Source organism: Physella acuta, unplaced genomic scaffold (genome assembly GCF_028476545.2).
Source record: "Physella acuta isolate Inbredline_101_S28 unplaced genomic scaffold, ASM2847654v3 ptg000527l, whole genome shotgun sequence".
NCBI classification, from domain to species: Eukaryota; Metazoa; Mollusca; class Gastropoda; family Physidae; genus Physella; species Physella acuta.
This window is the reverse complement of record NW_026732046.1, coordinates 329,486-347,659: the sequence shown is the minus strand read 5'-3', so window position 1 is coordinate 347,659 and position 18,174 is coordinate 329,486. Positions and strand designations below refer to the sequence as shown.

General features: G+C 37.4%; 2 protein-coding genes across 2 annotated transcripts in view; both read right to left on the bottom strand.

Moving 5' to 3' along the window:
• The window catches only part of LOC131945143 (uncharacterized), a 328,239-nt gene that overhangs the window by 298,878 nt on the left and 11,187 nt on the right, over nt 1-18,174 (bottom strand). The gene's annotated exons all lie outside the window — the stretch shown is intronic.
• LOC131945138 (uncharacterized) lies at nt 14,875-17,063 on the bottom strand. Its single transcript, XM_059306145.1, has 3 exons — nt 16,866-17,063; nt 16,080-16,144; nt 14,875-15,779 (listed from the first exon to the last, which is right to left on the bottom strand). Exons 2-3 carry the CDS (start codon nt 16,114-16,116, stop codon nt 14,875-14,877), a joined length of 942 nt encoding a protein of 313 aa, XP_059162128.1. The 5' UTR covers nt 16,117-16,144; nt 16,866-17,063.

Genomic DNA, 18,174 nt, shown 5'->3' with positions numbered 1-18,174 from the left:
TTAATTAATATAAAAACATATACATGTTTCGCACAAAAAGTTTTTTAGCTAGCTCTGCTATGACAAACTTAGTAATCAATTAATATAACTATAGGACTATCCCAATCCACTTTTCTTCTTTCTTTACGACATCATCGGCTTAGGAGGTGTCTCTCGCGGCGGCCAGGCAGGCATCAGAACTGGCAACTCCGGCAAATTGGCTTGGGTATCGGTGTGATTACCATATCGATCGCTACTGCCCATCGGTTCTCACATGGCTTTTCTTTCAACCTATTCGAAAAGTCTGGAAGAAACACCGTATCCCTCTGGTTACAAAATTTAGATCTAGAAGTCTAACATCTGTAGTAGCTTACAACTACAGTTTACTACAGTGTCTAGACTTGAGGGACCAGCTTATATTATTTCCTTTTTATTCCCCAGGCAAATCGCTACCACCCTCACCCCGCTTTGGTTCACGGCGAATGTTTACAATCGTAGAGCCGGGTTAGTGACGGCTATTAGGGGCAGATAATTTAGTATTAAACTATTTGAAACGAAGGGGAGGTAACAATTACTGATTCATCTTTTCTTTGTCTGTAAACGGCTGCTTACACTAGGGGGGAGGGGGAGGAGGGGGTAGTGTTGGATTCACACATTTTGAATTGCTAGCTTGCGGCGTGTGCTACGTATTTTTTATTGTTCGATTAATTATTTTACATTCTAAGAAAGTAGGTCTACTGTTCTGTTACTGTTAGTGCAGACTCTTTTCTTCGTTCTTAATTTTAGTGTTGGAAGAGATTTCCAACAAAATTAAGTATACGTGTCAACTGGTTATGCGCCATATGGGCCGTTACTCCGATTTCAGCCTGCTTTTCTTTTTGCTACCATAGCCTATGTCCAACCAAGAATGTCCAACCAAAACAAAATAAAAGGCATCATTTGCTGAATAGTTGCTAGTTAACAAGCCTCATCTGCAACCATGAGCTTTACCCACTCGACTACCCCTGTTAGTGCCAGCGATCTAAATCTAAATGCTAGATCTAGCTAGAAAATACTAGATATTTTCTATATCATAATATAGGCTTTAGTTTAATATAAAGTAGTGTTAGCACAGGACAGCCTCCAAGACGGCGCATTAGGTAAACGGCCATCTGCAAAACGCCCGTCCGACGATATCTTAACATCAAATTTGTCTTTTATGAAGTGCGGAGCTCCTTTAGAGCGGAGCTTGAAGGGAGGTGGGGGGGGGGGGGAGGATTGCCTTTCCTGTTGTCACTACCACTAGCCACTTGTGTACATCATAATCACAAGTTTCGTCTGAAGCTTAATGGGCAGACAAAGTTTATAGGTGGGACTGGGAGATTAAGGCCTTTACAGAAAAATTACGGTATCTCTACACAATAACCGTAACTCATAAAATGTGTAGGCCTAATACCAATGCCTACAGATAAAATAAACAGTTAGGTTAATATGAATCGCCAATAAATGACGTCATACTTTTTAGAATAATTTCCCTCTCCCCCAATTGTCATTAAAACCAGATCACTGACTTAATATCATCGCAAAGTTCTACCGAACCCAAACCCTAAATCACAAATTCTAACGAAAACGAATATGTTCTTCATCATTTAATATTCTATCCCTTATTTTGAGTCTAATGTCATTTATGGGGAATATGGTGCCTTTTTCATAGAATAATTAAATATCATTTCAAACATGTTCAGTAAAACACAACAAAAAAAAATATTTAAAAATCAACAACAGCAAACACATAATTGAAAGTATGAATTAAATAATTAAAAACTGTCTTTTAATGTTCTCTGAGTATCACATATTTTTGATAACTCATCGCAAGTAGATCTACAGCCTACTTCTTGGCTTACTTATCGGCAAACATTGATTATCTGTACAGGAACTCCGTGATTGATATGTTTACAAAACTTTGCAGATAAAGTTTTTAAATAACATTGCAAATGTAAATCCGATTACCTAGTTTTCCTTTTTTGTCGCATACAATATGTACAATACAATTTATGGCAGCCTCTCGAATAACAGGATGCCATTGTTTATGTCGCCTTAACACGTGAAAACCAAATTGTTTTTGCTTTTTTAATTTATTTTTATTTAGTTACCGAAAATATTAAAAACATCAGATACATCCAATCTTTAGTTAAGTCCGAAAAAAAAACCGGACAAACAGGAGGTTATAACCATATTAATTGTAACTACGCCGTGCATGATTTTCAAATTAATTAATGGGCCTTTCGAATACCTTCTCGCTCGCGTCCATTAAAAAAAGGAAAATCTGAAATGCAAGACTAACAATTTAGTTTTTTTAAATATTCATTGTTGTAGACAATAAAGTAGTCTGTATTGCTTTTAGCATTTATGATAAAAATATAATTAATTCTGACTGTAGACAGCATTAGTTTTGCAAAAACGAATAGTATTGATTAATAAAGTAATTACTGATTTGGTTGAATTTGACAAATACAGTTAAATGTATAGGTCTTTATATATCTATATTAAGAGAGTGATTATTTACCCTACTTTAGTTCCATAGTCTTATAAATATTCAATTATGTTAGATGTTTTTACAGAATAGATTGTTTTGCGTTTATTGTTTTATGGTAGCTTTGTGTGTATATTTAGTTTTTGTTCTTGTTTTGTTTTGTGTGATAAATTATTTGTGTTGTCAGCCTAAATTATGTATATTTATTTTGTTTTCTTCAGGGTAGGCCTACTCTTTGATTTTTTTTTTACACCGTTTCAAAGCAATGACATACAGCTAGTATATATATATATATATATATATATATATATATATATATATATATATATATATATATATATATATATATATATATATATATATATATATATATATATATATATATATATATATATATATATTTCTCTATATAGATCGATTTTTTTTCGTTCCCGCGGAGGGGGGGGGGGGGGGGGAGGGTGTTGACACCATTAGGTTCCGCACCTTGCGACACCCAACCTAGCGACGTCACTGTATATATATATGTAGCCTTTTTCCCCCTAACCTGTAAACCTGTGTACACCTGTGTTGTAATTGTTTAATGCATTTTAAACATGATAGTTATAAACCTTAAATAAATACGATGTTATTTAAACCTTACCTAACAAAGTTGCATTTCCGATCGATTAAAGGTTCTTATTAATTATAATTAAAACAATCATCCTAAAACATATTACATATATTACATATATTTTATCGCCATAATCGAACTATTTTTTTCACAATATTAATACATTTCTAATATTTTTTATAGAATACATATTTTAATATTACTATTTAGTGAATGTAAAACCAAATTATTTTTCTGCAACCTGTGAAATTTAAGGTTCCCTTAAAATTAAAAATACTAATGTGCTACATCGTGTTAATACAATTATATTTCAATAAACTGATGTGGAATAAAGTGATTGAAAAAAAATTCACAATGAGAATTACCTTGTGACGATCTCTAGGTCAAATGTGTTTGCAGACAGCTTTAATTCTGGCACAGACTACCTATGGTGTTGTCTACAGTTTGATAAAATAGAAAAAAAGCCGTACCAAGAACGACCCGCGTGACTAGTAGAGGGATTCTCAAACTTCAGGTTGTTGGGTTGATTGTTTATAGTAGCCAGTTTTAGTGTTGCACGGCAGGTTAGTTAGAGCACACGTTCAACAACTGAAAACACGTGAGTTCTTTTCACCGGACTCGAGGACACAGGATAAAGTGTTGAGTAACTAGATCTGGTATATATCTGACAATATAATCCTTTACATGACTAAAATAGATCTGACAATATAATCGTTTACATGACTAGAATAGATCTGAAAATATAGTCCTCTACATAACGATGTCAAGAAAACATAAGTCTTGGAGTTTAACTTCGCTATAAGGAGTGACGTCTGAATTAGAACTTCACTACATTATATTTACACAAAAAGTGATGATTGGGGTTGGGAAATAGGGTGATAATCCTGAGTGAGCCACGCTACTTAAGTAGGTATGCGCTAATTCAAAATGATAAAGGAAAAAAGTAGTGTTCATGTAACAATTACTATGCAGGTTTCTTTTCTTCCAATTCCGTTAAAACCGAGATTCGACAATGTAACGTATTTCATTTAGGTGCAATGGCAGTTGACATAATATTATAACAGCTGTATCGTTAAGATAACATGCGTTAGTATTGGAGAATCGACTTCCGTATCCCCACTTATGGAAAATGTGCATCGACTTCCGTATTCCCACTTATGGAAAATGTGCATCGACTTCCGTATTCCCACTTATGGAAAATGTGCATCGACTTCCGTATTCCCACTTATGGAAAATGTGCATCGACTTCCGTATTCTCAAAGCGACCAAGATCGGGTGTCTTCTCGTCCAACCAACGGTGCCGGCTCTAAGACCGTGACCAACCTGACGTCCTCACAGAACGGTTGAATCAATGGTAGCGATGGACGTGGTATACACGGCAGGTATGTAATCAATACAGTTTAGGCCTCGCGCTTGCTGGGAAAACTTTGTTCATGTACAACAGTTACGGCCCCAGTAACCAGTCTCAATCACCACCTGCAGTCACCAATGAGCAGCATTAAGAACAAAGGGATTTCCACAGAGGCTCACATACCTAATTCGTCTGTGGAGCACGCATGGAGCCAAAGACATCTAAAGACATAGAAGGCTACATACATTGCCCCATCTCTCGAGGACATCACACACATTTGTCCCTATCGTGAGGCTACATGCTACTAGGACATCTAAATCTCAGCTTTTAGAGGGTAGCTCGGATTGTTTTGGACATAAGTTTGTCATAGTTTTTCGTTGGGCTCATATTGTATGGGTCAATTTTTGAATGCGTAACACATTTTAATGTACACAGCAGAAAGCAGATATCGACAGCTGACGTTAGTGCGCATGTTTATCGATTGCTCCATGGTTCGATCATGGACGCATTCTAGTGTGTAGTGGGTCAACACTCAGACTTAAGTGTGTTGTATCAGTTGTGTGTCAAGCACAACGACGTGCGACTACACATTTCACAATTAAACATGTAATCTATTTTAAAACATGTTTTAATCAACATAAAAACTGCAATTGCAAATTTTTGCTTTTATTTTCTCCGACTTCTTTTAGATCCTTCCAGAATATCGATTTTATTGATTGCTTAAAGATCTACACTTTATCAGTTAAAACCATTTTTTACAAACTAGCAAGGTCTCCACATGACATTCCATTTTCTCTTGTTATAAACCGCAAGCGCTTGATGGTGTCATTGTAGCATTTAGTAATTATAATTAGTATTTTATAATAGAAAAAATAAAAGCAAAAACTCACGAATCACTGACAAATACTGCAGCTAAAGTGAGTTACTCTGTCTTGCTATTTGCCACGTGAAATAAATTTGGTGACTTTTAAAATATTATGATGTAGACCAGCTAACGAAACGTTAAGAAGTCCTACACACTTACAACAACTGACACAAGAAGTGCCTCATACTGACAAGAACTGATCTCATCTGTTGGAAACTCACGAAGATATGCGTGGATCTATTTATAGTTAGCAATGACGTCATTGTTGGAAAATCCGCTATGTTCTCCACAGCCAGACTTTCTTGTCATGTTCATTTAAGAGACAAATTTTTCCCAAGAACAACCGTAACTAAATGATGTACATAAACGTTTAAAATATCAACATAGAATACAAATGCTGATTTTATGCCCGTCCATTATACGAATGTTAACCTTTTCTTTTTGTTCGTATGCAATTTTAATAATATATCGATTATAAATTATTTATTGTAAACGAGCTGACCCGCGGCGTATCATACGCCGCTGTTTAGTTGTTTTATTTTCTACTTTTCAGTAATTCATAATTTGTGAATTCGACAGTACCAATGCTGCCACTGAAAATATTTGCTTAAAACACTAAAACCCTCCTTTCCCCCAATACCTACCCCCCCCCCCCCCCCACTAAGTTTAAAATTGTTGCAAACTAAATTATCTGCCCCTAATAGCCGTCACTAAACCCGGCTTTACGATTGTAAACAATTAGCGTGAACCACAGCTCACCAGACTGTTGGGTTCTTGAATCTTGGGGTTTATATATAACAACAGACAAATACGACGTATACAACAATAACACTAACACTCTATAATAATAATAATAATAAGATATTTAATAATATATACAGTACTAAAATAATAAAAGGATCATAAGGGGTCTACAACATAAATACAATACTCAACACCACGTTCCACGTTCCACGTCCACAGCCACACTACAACTAAGTGATTCACACACTAGCACACGCTCTGACACCCGTCACCTGACACACCTCACGTGAACACCTCTCGCTCCATGTAAACACACTCAACCAAGAGATACAACTATACACCAAAGGGAGGGTACCTGTCGTTCCAGCACACAACACACACACACACAAGCAGGGGACATGTAAGGGACTTAACATCCCTCCCCTCCACCTTCAGATCTCTTTTCTTTAAAGAGATCAAACATCTCTTGTTCCATTAGCCACTGTTGGTGCCCGAGCTCGACTATTTATTCTTTAGTCCTTAGGAAGCCCCGATTTGACCGGTGGGGACAGCGTGTGGCTTGTATCCAGCCTGGACAGTTTGATCCAGAGTGTGGCTTGTATCCAGCCTGGACAGTTCGATCCAGAGTGTGGCTTGTATTCAGCCTGGACAGTTTGGTCCAGAGTGTGGCTCGCATCCAGCTTGAACAATTCGGTCCTGAGAGTGGACTATGGTTTTCTCCGGGCGGGCACCAAGCTCGTGGTCTGACTATCTCAACCTATAAAGATACATGTGAGAAGCCACAAATAAAAAAAATTGATCAGCATAATCATTCTATACTGCATCAGTAATACCTTTCTCAAACATTTCTCAATATAATCATATCATAATGCCTCAATAGTAAATTCTTAACATATTCATACTATACTCCAACAATAATAAAATTTCTCAATATCATATACACTAGTTGTCGTAAACACTCGTGATAGAATGCCTGCTACAAAGTTCTCAGTTCCCTTGATATGTTTCACAGTACAGGCTAATTCCTGTAGTGTAAGGGCCCATCGGCAGATGCGTACGTCGCCATAGATGGTCATCTTTTCTTAAAGGCGATCAAACTGAGTTCCTTTCTCGATAGCCGTTTTAACTACAGTAATCATCTCCAGCCCGTAATCATCATACACAGCTTCTGTTAAAAAAAAAAAAAAAAAAGAAAAATTAACATTGATTGAATAAATTATCTTAACAAAAAACTTACCAAGGACACTACCGTTGTAAGGATACGCCTCCGAATTTCGTGTTTTACCTCACTCTCATATGCGAGTCTTTAAGCAGGGAAAAATTTCCTAACATATCACGCTGAGCTGTGGGACACGCCCTTGAATGTTGACCAACACCACCGCAGCAATAACACTTGAGATCATCTGACCGTCGATGTACATTTTCAGTCGGCCAGTTGCTCGCTCTACTGGTCCCGTTGGGACAGTTTCGTTGTATGTGGCCTGGCTTTCTACAGCGATAACAGGCGCCTGTATCTATATCCATACTGCACTCTTTGGCAATGTGACCTTGTTCATTGCATTTGTAGCACCGATAAGGTATTTTGTTGTTTCCAAACTCCACAACAGCTCTTTTATCTGACCTATTTCTCCAAGGAAAACCGCTACTACTATCGCTATGACAATCCCTGACATAGTGTCCATGACGTCCACATGTAAAACATTTACTGCTCAGGCTGACCTTCCTAACACCATGCATAGGCTGTACACCAGCTAGTCATGCCTGCCGTTTACCTGTTTCGTTCCTGTCCCGTCTAGAGGTGGGACAGACTCCCGCTATATGATTAACTCCCCCGCATGAGTGGCACGCAATTTCTTCCGTGGAAGGGCAAGTGTGGCGTCCTGGAGATCGCGGTGTCTTGTTTTGCCAGGGTATCCTCTCTGCTGTAGAACTTGCAGCGACGTACGGAGGAGTTTGGTTTGCTGGCCTCGTCACTCTAGCGTTTTGAGTGCTCTTATAGTTGTCAATAACTTTAAGATTATCTTCCACACTTACCTTAGCGGCACCATTCAGCATCTCCAACAGATCACACGTGACAACCGATTTTATACGATCAACTATCAGGAGGTTCACCAAGTCCTCAAACGTTTCTTTTGTCTCCGACTGCCGGACCCACGCTCTCAAAGCGGCTTCTGTGTTGACTGCGAAGCTTCTCATATCGTCGTGTGTTGGTACCAGCTGGTGGAATCTGACCCTATACTTTTCCTCATTGAAACCCGCATGCGTCAATAACTTTACCTTTACTGACTCGAAGTCATGATGCAAGTTCAGTCCCGTCTCAACGAGGAAAGTCTTCAGTTGTCCACTCATCTTGTCCGTCAGAAGGAGCGACCAGTCCTTGGGGTCAATGCCTTGTCTCTTTGCTTGACTCTCAAAATGCCTCACGTACGCACCCAGGTCCTCGTCTACCGTCATCGCCGCCACGTCCCTCAAGCGGGGTACAGGGTTACATACCTTTGCTACAACCTCGACCTTCGCATCTTCTACCCTCCTCAACTCTTCCTTTACCCACTCCGCCAAACTGTCATCGGTCAGCCCGATTAGCTTTCCCTCCTCCTTCAAGTCACTTATTAGCTGTCTTCTGGCACTCCTGGTAGTAGCCATGCTAAACGGACGAGCCCCCAAATGTTGGGTTCTTGAATCTAGGGGTTTATATATAACAACAGACAAATACGACGTATACAACAATAACACTAACACTCTATAATAATAATAATAATAAGATATTTAATAATATATACAGTACTAAAATAATAAAAGGATCAAAAGGGGTCTACAACATAAATACAATACTCAACACCACGTTCCACGTTCCACGTCCACAGCCACACTACAACTAAGTGATTCACACACTAGCACACGCTCTGACACCCATCACCTGACACACCTCACGTGAACACCTCTCGCTCCATGTGAACACACTCAACCAAGGGATACAACTATACACCAAAGGGAGGGTACCTGTCGTTCCAGCACACAACACACACACACACAAGCAGGGGACATGTAAGGGACGTAACACAGACCATGGGGGGGGGTGTTAGCGATAGAGGGGAAGAGAGGGTGCTGCAAGGCGCGCTTACAGCTTGTTTTCTAACGTCTCCAAGAAAAGAATTATATATATAGATTATTAAAATATTAATTTCAACGAAATTTTATATTTAAAACTATAAAAAGTTAAAAAAATTAGTAAAGCTACATTTTAGTACTCACAGTCAATAGGGCAGGTGAAATAACTTCGGCATGTCAATGGACAGTGAAAGAATTTCTATGTCCTGCCGCCTTGATTTCCCTAACGTAAATTTTGTGCCACAATCAGCTGGATGGGCTCAAGATGTCCTACAATCTCGTGACGGGATCAAATTCCGAGACTTTCTGGATAGCAGTCACGTGATCTACTGCAGCACATTCGTGTAAAAGGCCGTTTCTATCAGGTTCACATGGCATCTACAACTATCCAAAATCGCATGAAGTGCGTGTGTACGAGCTAGAGATCCACACAACATCGAGAGTCAGGCGTTAAAGTTCTTAAAGGTATCGTGGTGTCTGAACAGCTGACTGAGAGTTCAGAGTTCACACAAATTATTGTCATATGCTATGATAGTTGCACGTGACCTTTCACAGCACTGTAAAATTTAAGACAGGACATTACCCTCCCTCGATCACCCCCACCATCCAATTACCTCATTGTTAATTACCTCCAAAGATCCCGAAGTTTAGTCATTAAGAATGGTCATCCATGAGATGTAGAAGGATGTTGACAAAAGAGCTCCCAGTAATGTTCTCGTAATCAAAGCTCAAACATGAAATCTTCGTCAACAAATTTGGATCCAGCACTACAAACTATCATGGTAGATGAGCAATTCCCCTAACCGGTTATAATTACTGATTAAACACAAGTCATGTTATTTTAAAATTTGGGGTTCAGGTGGTTTGGCCAGCACAGCACATGTATAGAACCCCGAGCAAGACTAGACTTGTAATCTGGAGACAACAGCCCAGCAAGACGAGACTTGTAATCTGGAGACGGCAGCCCAGCAAGACGAGACTTGTAATCTGGAGACGGCAGCCCAGCAAGACGAGACTTGTAATCTGGAGACAGCAGCCCAGCAAGACGAGACTTGTAATCTGGAGACAGCAGCCCAGCAAGACAAGACTTGTAATCTGGAGACAGCAGCCCAGCAAGACGAGACTTGTAATCTGGAGACAACAGCCCAGCAAGACGAGACTTGTAATCTGGAGACAGCAGCCCAGCTAGGGGAGACTTGTAATCTGGAGACAGCAGCCCAGCTAGGGGAGAAAACTCCGAAATCAGGCAGAAGTGATGCCCATTAAAGGAACGGAATATCATCTCGTGTTTACTTTCGGCAGCTCCTACGACCCAGCTGAAGCCAAGTTGTATGGGTAACCTAACCTTTGGGGCTATAAGCTGTGTGGAGATAGGGGTCGGATAACTGGGCAATATTTGGCTTTCCTCAACTTGCTGACTTGGACTTACGTCGTGATTTGCAAGGCGCAATTATCTATTCCTCTATCAGACTATGAAACCATGTATTTATTTATTTATCTTCAGTTGAAGGTACAGCATATTCCAAAACATGCTTATATATAGTTATGTCTGGGGACGAATTAATTCATGCTTCGTGCTTTCCATAGTCACGTTATAAAATGCCAAACACTGAGCAAGCAAAAGAACAAAGTTTATTTCACACAAAAATGTGCTAACACTAGACTGACCTTGATCTTTGATCATAGCACTAACCATAACATTACCAAACAACTAGGGTTACGAGTAACATTATGAATAAGGTCAACTTAAGACCCATTATCAAATTATCAATTCGTGATGGTAATCTGACTCGAAATTGGGAAATTATTTATCGTAATTAATCAACTACATGTCTCTTTTATCTTGGCAAGTCTGAAGAGTTGTTAAAAAAGTTACTTAAAGCAAATTTGAAATGTTCTTGTCTTAGCATCACGCCCAGATGAAAATAAATGTTTAGTTAATCATCACGAGAGCTTCCCCTTTTGTAACACTTCTCTACGGCCATGTATGAAAAGTTCACTGATTGCCAACCTAACTTTAGCGCACTAATAGACTTTGACAACCGCTCCACCAGCTAAATCAAATTATTCCGACTCGACAAATCTTGACGTGAGCTCCAAGTTTCAGTCAAATATGACAGTCACTCAAGAGGTCCCTATGGTAGGATGTTGACAAATGAACTCTCTACAATTGTCACGTCATTTATGCTCATTTATTCTTCGTCAACAAACCTGGCTTCATTCGTGCAAATTAATATTCTATTCCCCCTCCCCTCTCACCATCCATTTATTCCCCACTCCCCTCTCATCACCTATTTATTCCTCTCTCCTCTCCCGTTTATTCCTCCCTACCCTCCAGATAATTACCCCCCTTGCCAATCTTCCCTAATTCTAGTTTTCCCCGCCTCTCACATGTTTATTATTTAAGCGCTGTATTCCATAAACTGACTGAGATAGGCTGACATAGCAAGAAATTAATTTGTATGTTGTCTTTTCAATAGATATGTTATAAATACCAAACCGCTGAGCTGTAGAATAAGTATATTCTCATAGAATATATCCTAACCCTAGACTGACTCTAAACTCAACCAATCCATAACCATAACATTAGCTTACGATTAGCGTTAAGTGTAATGTTAGAGTTATGCTACAATGTACTGTACACAGGGGAAAGGTAATGTCCTACTCACGTTTTTTAGGCGGGTTGTTATTTACATAAGTTTACGAGACAGTGGTTGATTGAGCATGTGGAATGTGCGGGAAGACGGAATGCCAGGGGGAGGGGGAAGTAGAATGTCTCCTCCCCCCTACCTACACACCAAACCACAGTTTGTGAGCTGTTTAATTCCATTATTGGAATAACATCATAGTGGAGAAAGCCGTTTTAGCTTCATTAGGAACAAATTACTTAACATTTTGGTTAAAAAATTTGTTTGAAACTTGAGTCAATGTATTTAATGCATCTATTTAAGTTACAGAATAATGGAATAATAATAAGCTAAATAAACAAAATTCATAAAACAGTTTTAACATAATGTGTTTGTGTTATTGTCTCGATACCGTGTAGAACTAACGCAGTAGACCCAGTGTTGTCAAATGTTATGGGTGGCTTAATATTGCTTGTAATTGAAACAAGCTGACGGTAGAGTTGTCTTTAAATTTATTGTAACGATCTATGTACTGGTAGGATGACAGGATAAATACAGATCTACTGACTTGTACGTCTCAAAAACAAGTCATTGAAATTAGATGATAAATTTTATTCATTACCTAGTGGTACTTTATCGGAATCGTGTTGATTTAATTATTAATTACGAGCCGGCCCGCGGCATATCATACGCCGCTATTTAGTTGTTGTTTTTTCTACTTTTCAGTTATTCGTAATTTGTGAATTCGACAGTACTAATGCTGCCACTGAAAATATTTGCTTTAAAACACTATCAGTAGGTCGTTAAGAACGATACTACCCTCACCCTCCTTTCCCCCAACCCCAACCCTACCCCCCCCCCTAAGTTTAAAATTGTTTCAAACTAAATTATCTGCCCCTAATAGCCGTCACTAAACCCGGCTCTACGAATGTAAACATTTAGCGTCTCCCAGAAGAGAGTTATATATATATATTATATATATATATATATATATATATATATATATATATATATATATATATATATATATATATATATATATATATAATTCTCTTCTGGGAGATGTTAGAAAACAAGCTGTAAGCGCGCTCCCTACCACCCCACCCGTACATGGTCTGGTGAGCTTTGGTTCACGCTAAATGTTAGAGCCGGGTTAAGTGACGGCTATTACGAGAAGATAATTTAGTTTGAAACGATTTTAAACGTAGGGGAGGGGGGGGGGGTAACTAAGTGGAGTTTACTTTAACGGAGGGGGGGGGGGAGGGGGGGTTATCGTCCTTAACGAGCTACTTATAATGTTTTAAAGAAATATTTTCCGTAGCAGCGTCCGTTCTGTCGAATTCACAATTTATGAATTACTGAAAAGTAGAAAAAAACAACAACTAAATAGCGGCGTATGATATGTCGCGGGTCGGCTCGTATAGATTATTTTACAGTACACGTTTATAGTCAAAGGGAACTAACAATGAAAAGAATTTGCAAATACTTTCGGACGCAGTTATCTCCTTTGAGTTGTCTTCAAATTCGAATTATTTGTATTTGAAATTTTACAATCCGACGATCTTACATTCTGACAATAATCTTCATTTCTAGCCATGTGAACTTTAAACTAAATTGAGAAATGGCGAAATCAGGTCGAAATAGACCACAGCGTATGATCTTTCAATCATAATGGCAAGACTTAGCTAGGCATTGTATACAATGCTAAACTCGTAAACCAAGGTGTTTGGTATCATTATATTATGTACTTAACGTAACTGTCCTCTGTTTAAGTCTAGGTCTATTGTCTGTTTACTCGATGCATGAAAATACTGATTATCAGCATATTTTAATATACTGATACTATAGTAACTATATTTTTTAATAAAGTAACTAAGATGCGATATTTCTTTGAAAAGTCTCAGCTACAAACTTGACTGCCGACATTAAGTCTCAGCTACAAACTTGACTGCCGACATTAAGTCTCAGCTACAAACTTGACTGCCGACATTCTCAGCTACAAACTTGAGTGCCGACATTAAGTCTCAGCTACAAACTTGACTGCCGACATTAAGTCTCTGACTGCCGACATTAAGTCTCAGCTACAAACTTGACTGAAAACATTTAGTCTTAGCTACAAAATTGACGGGAGATATTTACTCTCAGCTACAAACTTGACTGCCGACATTAAGTACAAACATGACTGCCGATATTAGATCTCAGCTAAAAACTTGACTGAAAACATTTAGTCTTAGCTACAAACTTGACTGCCGACATTAAGTCTCAGCTACAAACTTGACTGCCGACATTAAGTCTCAGCTACAAACTTGACTGCCGACATTAAGTCTCAGCTACAAACTTGACTGCCGACATTAAGTCTCTGACTGCCGACATTAAGTCTCAGCTACAAACTTGACTGCCGACATTAAGTCTCACCGACAAACATGACTGCCGTCATTAAGTCTCAGCTACAAACTTGACTGCCAACATTAAGTCTCAGTTACAAACCTGACTGCCGACATTAAGTCTCACCGACAAACTTGACTACCGACATTTCTCGTCACTACCATCGTGTTTTGTTTATCATCAACACAAAACATTAAGATTATCAACGATAACAAAATGAATGAAAGAAACTTTGAAATGTTTTAAAACTTTATTGACATCCATACAAACAGTTTTATAAACAAATACAAACAGTTTGTAAACAAATACAAACAGTTTGTAAACAAATACAAACAGTTTGTAAACAAATACAAACAGTTTGTAAACAAATATAAACATGAATTAAAGTATAAATAAAGACAATGATGGCGATGACAAATCTAATGTGGAGGTTTAAACAAAACAAAGATACAAGTGTAGCCTATAAATATTTCATTTCTCAACAATAAACATTTGTTTATAATTTTGTTTATGTGTCTAACAACTCTAAACAAATGACTGAAAGAAACCAAACAATTTATTTCTTGTCTTCAACAGAATACAAAGTTGCTGATGAAGACATTCAAGTCTTGACACACACAAGTTTAATGGAGGGAGCCGCCATTTTGTTTGTTTACATTAGACAAAGGGAGAGAACCAACAGTTACAGATGGATCAAGAGAACACATTCTCCCCACTATAATTTCCTACAGAGTTTGATCCACTGTGGGGATGTGACCTACCGCCATATTCCGGCCTGTAGACAAGTGCTCCACTGGAGCCAGGACATGTACATGTTGTGTACGTGTACTTGTACGAAAGTCCCCTCCAATGTTCGCGTGTCCATTGTCCTACAGAGACCTGTTTAGGACAGCCATGAGGATGTGACACTATAACGGTCAACTTGTCCACATCAGCAAACCACTCGTATTTGTCCCTTACTTTCACACATAGATCCTTAAATTGCCGACACATCTTGTCCAGTTCATCAACCAACTCTAAGTCACATGACACACATGTAAACTCACACCAGTCTCCCTCAGTGTCTGCCTTCTCCACCCCCCAGCCATCAAGACTGACCCCAGGACTTTTATTGTCATCAAAACCTACAACACACCTGGTCTGTCTCGCCTCACTCTCATCAAACACCACGTGTGTGGCTGTCCTCACATAAACCTTCCCCCACACTTTGCTGGGTGTGTCCGAGTGTTGACACTTGCCACATGGACAAGTGCCCTTGTTGTCACTCTCTGTGTACTTGAACACAAGCCACACCCTCCCCGTCCCTGTCCTCAACACGTCACTTCCTCTGATGTTATAAAATGGATACTGACCACTGAAGCATGGAACAGACTTTGGTCTCTCTAGACTGGTGTACTTGACCTTTATCAGGACCGTTATGGCAGACAAAGCTTTGATTACCTCCAACATGATGACGTCACGCCAACGTGAGGGGAGATGATCCAAGTTAAAATCATTAATAGGTATAAAGTTGACATGACCTGGATTCTTCTTACAGCCGGTATAATGCTTGTGTAAGTCAGCTTCACCTCCATAGCAGATCTCACATTCATGATGTCCTGGGGAGACACAAGGGGAGAGAGAATTGAGATAAAGGGTAAAATTTAATAATTCTATACATCTATATTTTTTTCAGAGACAGCCTACACAGAATATTTTTAAATGATATTTACAGAAATAGCTAAAATATTTTAGCTAATATTATTATCTACTTAAATGTACTCATAATGACAATCAAAATGTATATGACATTAATAAATACAAAAAATATTATAACAATATTACCAGGTTAAAAGAACACATAATTTACACAGTGAATGTTTACATTAAACATTGTAATTAACATGTTAGTTGTTTACCTGGGACAAAGCCAGATTTTCTCTGTATTGTATCCATTTTAAGATCTTTTACAGTTGCTATTTTTCTGAGAAAAAAATAATTAATTATAGACTTAAGAATTTCCCAGCTGTAAATGGTAAAACATTTCTACAAATTAGAGTTGTAGCAGTTTATTTATATTAGTATGTTATACTTTTCTGCTTTTATTATTATATGTATTATACCTAGAAGATTGTTTTAAATGAAATTGACACAATAAATAAACTGTTTTTGCTGCAAATACACAACATAATCATGCTGTTGTAACCTGATTATCAAGATGCTGATAATGCAAGTTTATTAGTCTATGCGGGCAAATACCATTTCACATGATCTATTCATTTTTACCTTTGTTAAGCTACAAATAATATTGTTTATCATTACCTCAGCATCAAATATTCTTTCAGTCTGTTGTCTCGATGTGTAAACATTCTGCAAAACACAAGTACAGAAATATATAAATGTAAGCCTTTACATAATTTTATTTAGTTCAACAATAACCAAAACTTAATTCCTATAAAATTATTTGTAAGTTATTTTCAATATTTGATAGTTTGTACTGTCATATGTGGTGTGGCTGAATGTAGATATTATGAGTGGGTTAAAATATTCCACTAGTAATATATATATATATATATATATATATATATATATATATATATATATATATATATATAATATATATATATATATATATATATATATATATATATATATATATATATATATATATATATATATTGAGAAACACACAAATGAAAACTCACCAATAGTCATTTAGAAGTGTGGGTTGAATTTAACAACCTTCTTTACATGATGTCCGATGTCATCAGAGCCTGTGTAACATACGTCAATTATTTGGTTGTGTGCTCATATACTTCTATTTACTTTTCTGATGTGAAGAGGACTAGCCTAAAATGAATAACAATAGTTAAGGCTGGCATATTTTGAAATTATATCAAGTTACAATTTCATAATGCATACACATTTTAAATACTTCTTTCCACTTTATAAGTTGAATACATCAAATACCGCTGTCAAGCAAAAACAAATGTGAGACAATTTTTTTTACAACATCAGCGCACATACATCTTAAGAACAATATTGATGAAGTTGTATGTCTAATCAGTGTGAACTAGTGATGATAAATTTGAAATGAATAAAGGGATATTATTAGTTCAATGTACTTTACGCATATATTTTTTATTTTTACGTGGCAGCAGCATTTCTCTAATAGACAAATACATAATTTTAGAAGTATTAAAAGGCCTTATCAGTAGTACAGAATTTCATATATTGGTTAAATAGTTTGGTACTTTAATGAAGATCTGTAGCTAGTGACAAACAAATAACTAAGATTAAGGTTACACTAATTATCATCTCATATGAGATAAACAATGATATTTTATTCAGTCAAGTACTAATGAGTTTGAATACTGTTTACAACTATAAGAAATTAAATATTTGTATATAGGCCAGAGTGTGATATAGTGGGGAGAGTGTGATATAGAGGGGAGAGTATGATATAGTGGAGAGAGTATGATATAGAGGAGAGAATGTGATATAGTGGGGAGAGTGTTATATATGTGACAAGGAGCTAAACCGAAAAGTCTCGAGTTCGAACCTGGGGACAGCCACTCTACTAGGAGAGACAACTCCAAAATCAAACAACTGCTGCCTTATAGTTTGTTCTTGGTTGGACAAAGTATATGGAAGCAAATCCAACACTATACATAAGAACGAAGAAGAAGAAGAAGAAACCCTTGGGTGGATCCCTTTTTAAACTTTAGTAAATTTATTCAGTACATAATATTGTGACCCACGCTTTTTTTTAGTTATTTAAATAGTGGTTCATTATAGAGCTATATATTTAAAGAGAATATATTTAATTAAAAATGTTAACGTAATAGAATTGTATGAATAAAAAAAATGGAACCCTAATGAACAAACGAATTTTCTTAATGGCGTGGAAAAAAATCTCCGTTTTCATTTATTAAGATGTAATAAGTTCATAAAAATTTAATGAAGTACCCAATAAAGTCAAATTTTATGTCACAAAGTATTGTCATCGGGTCT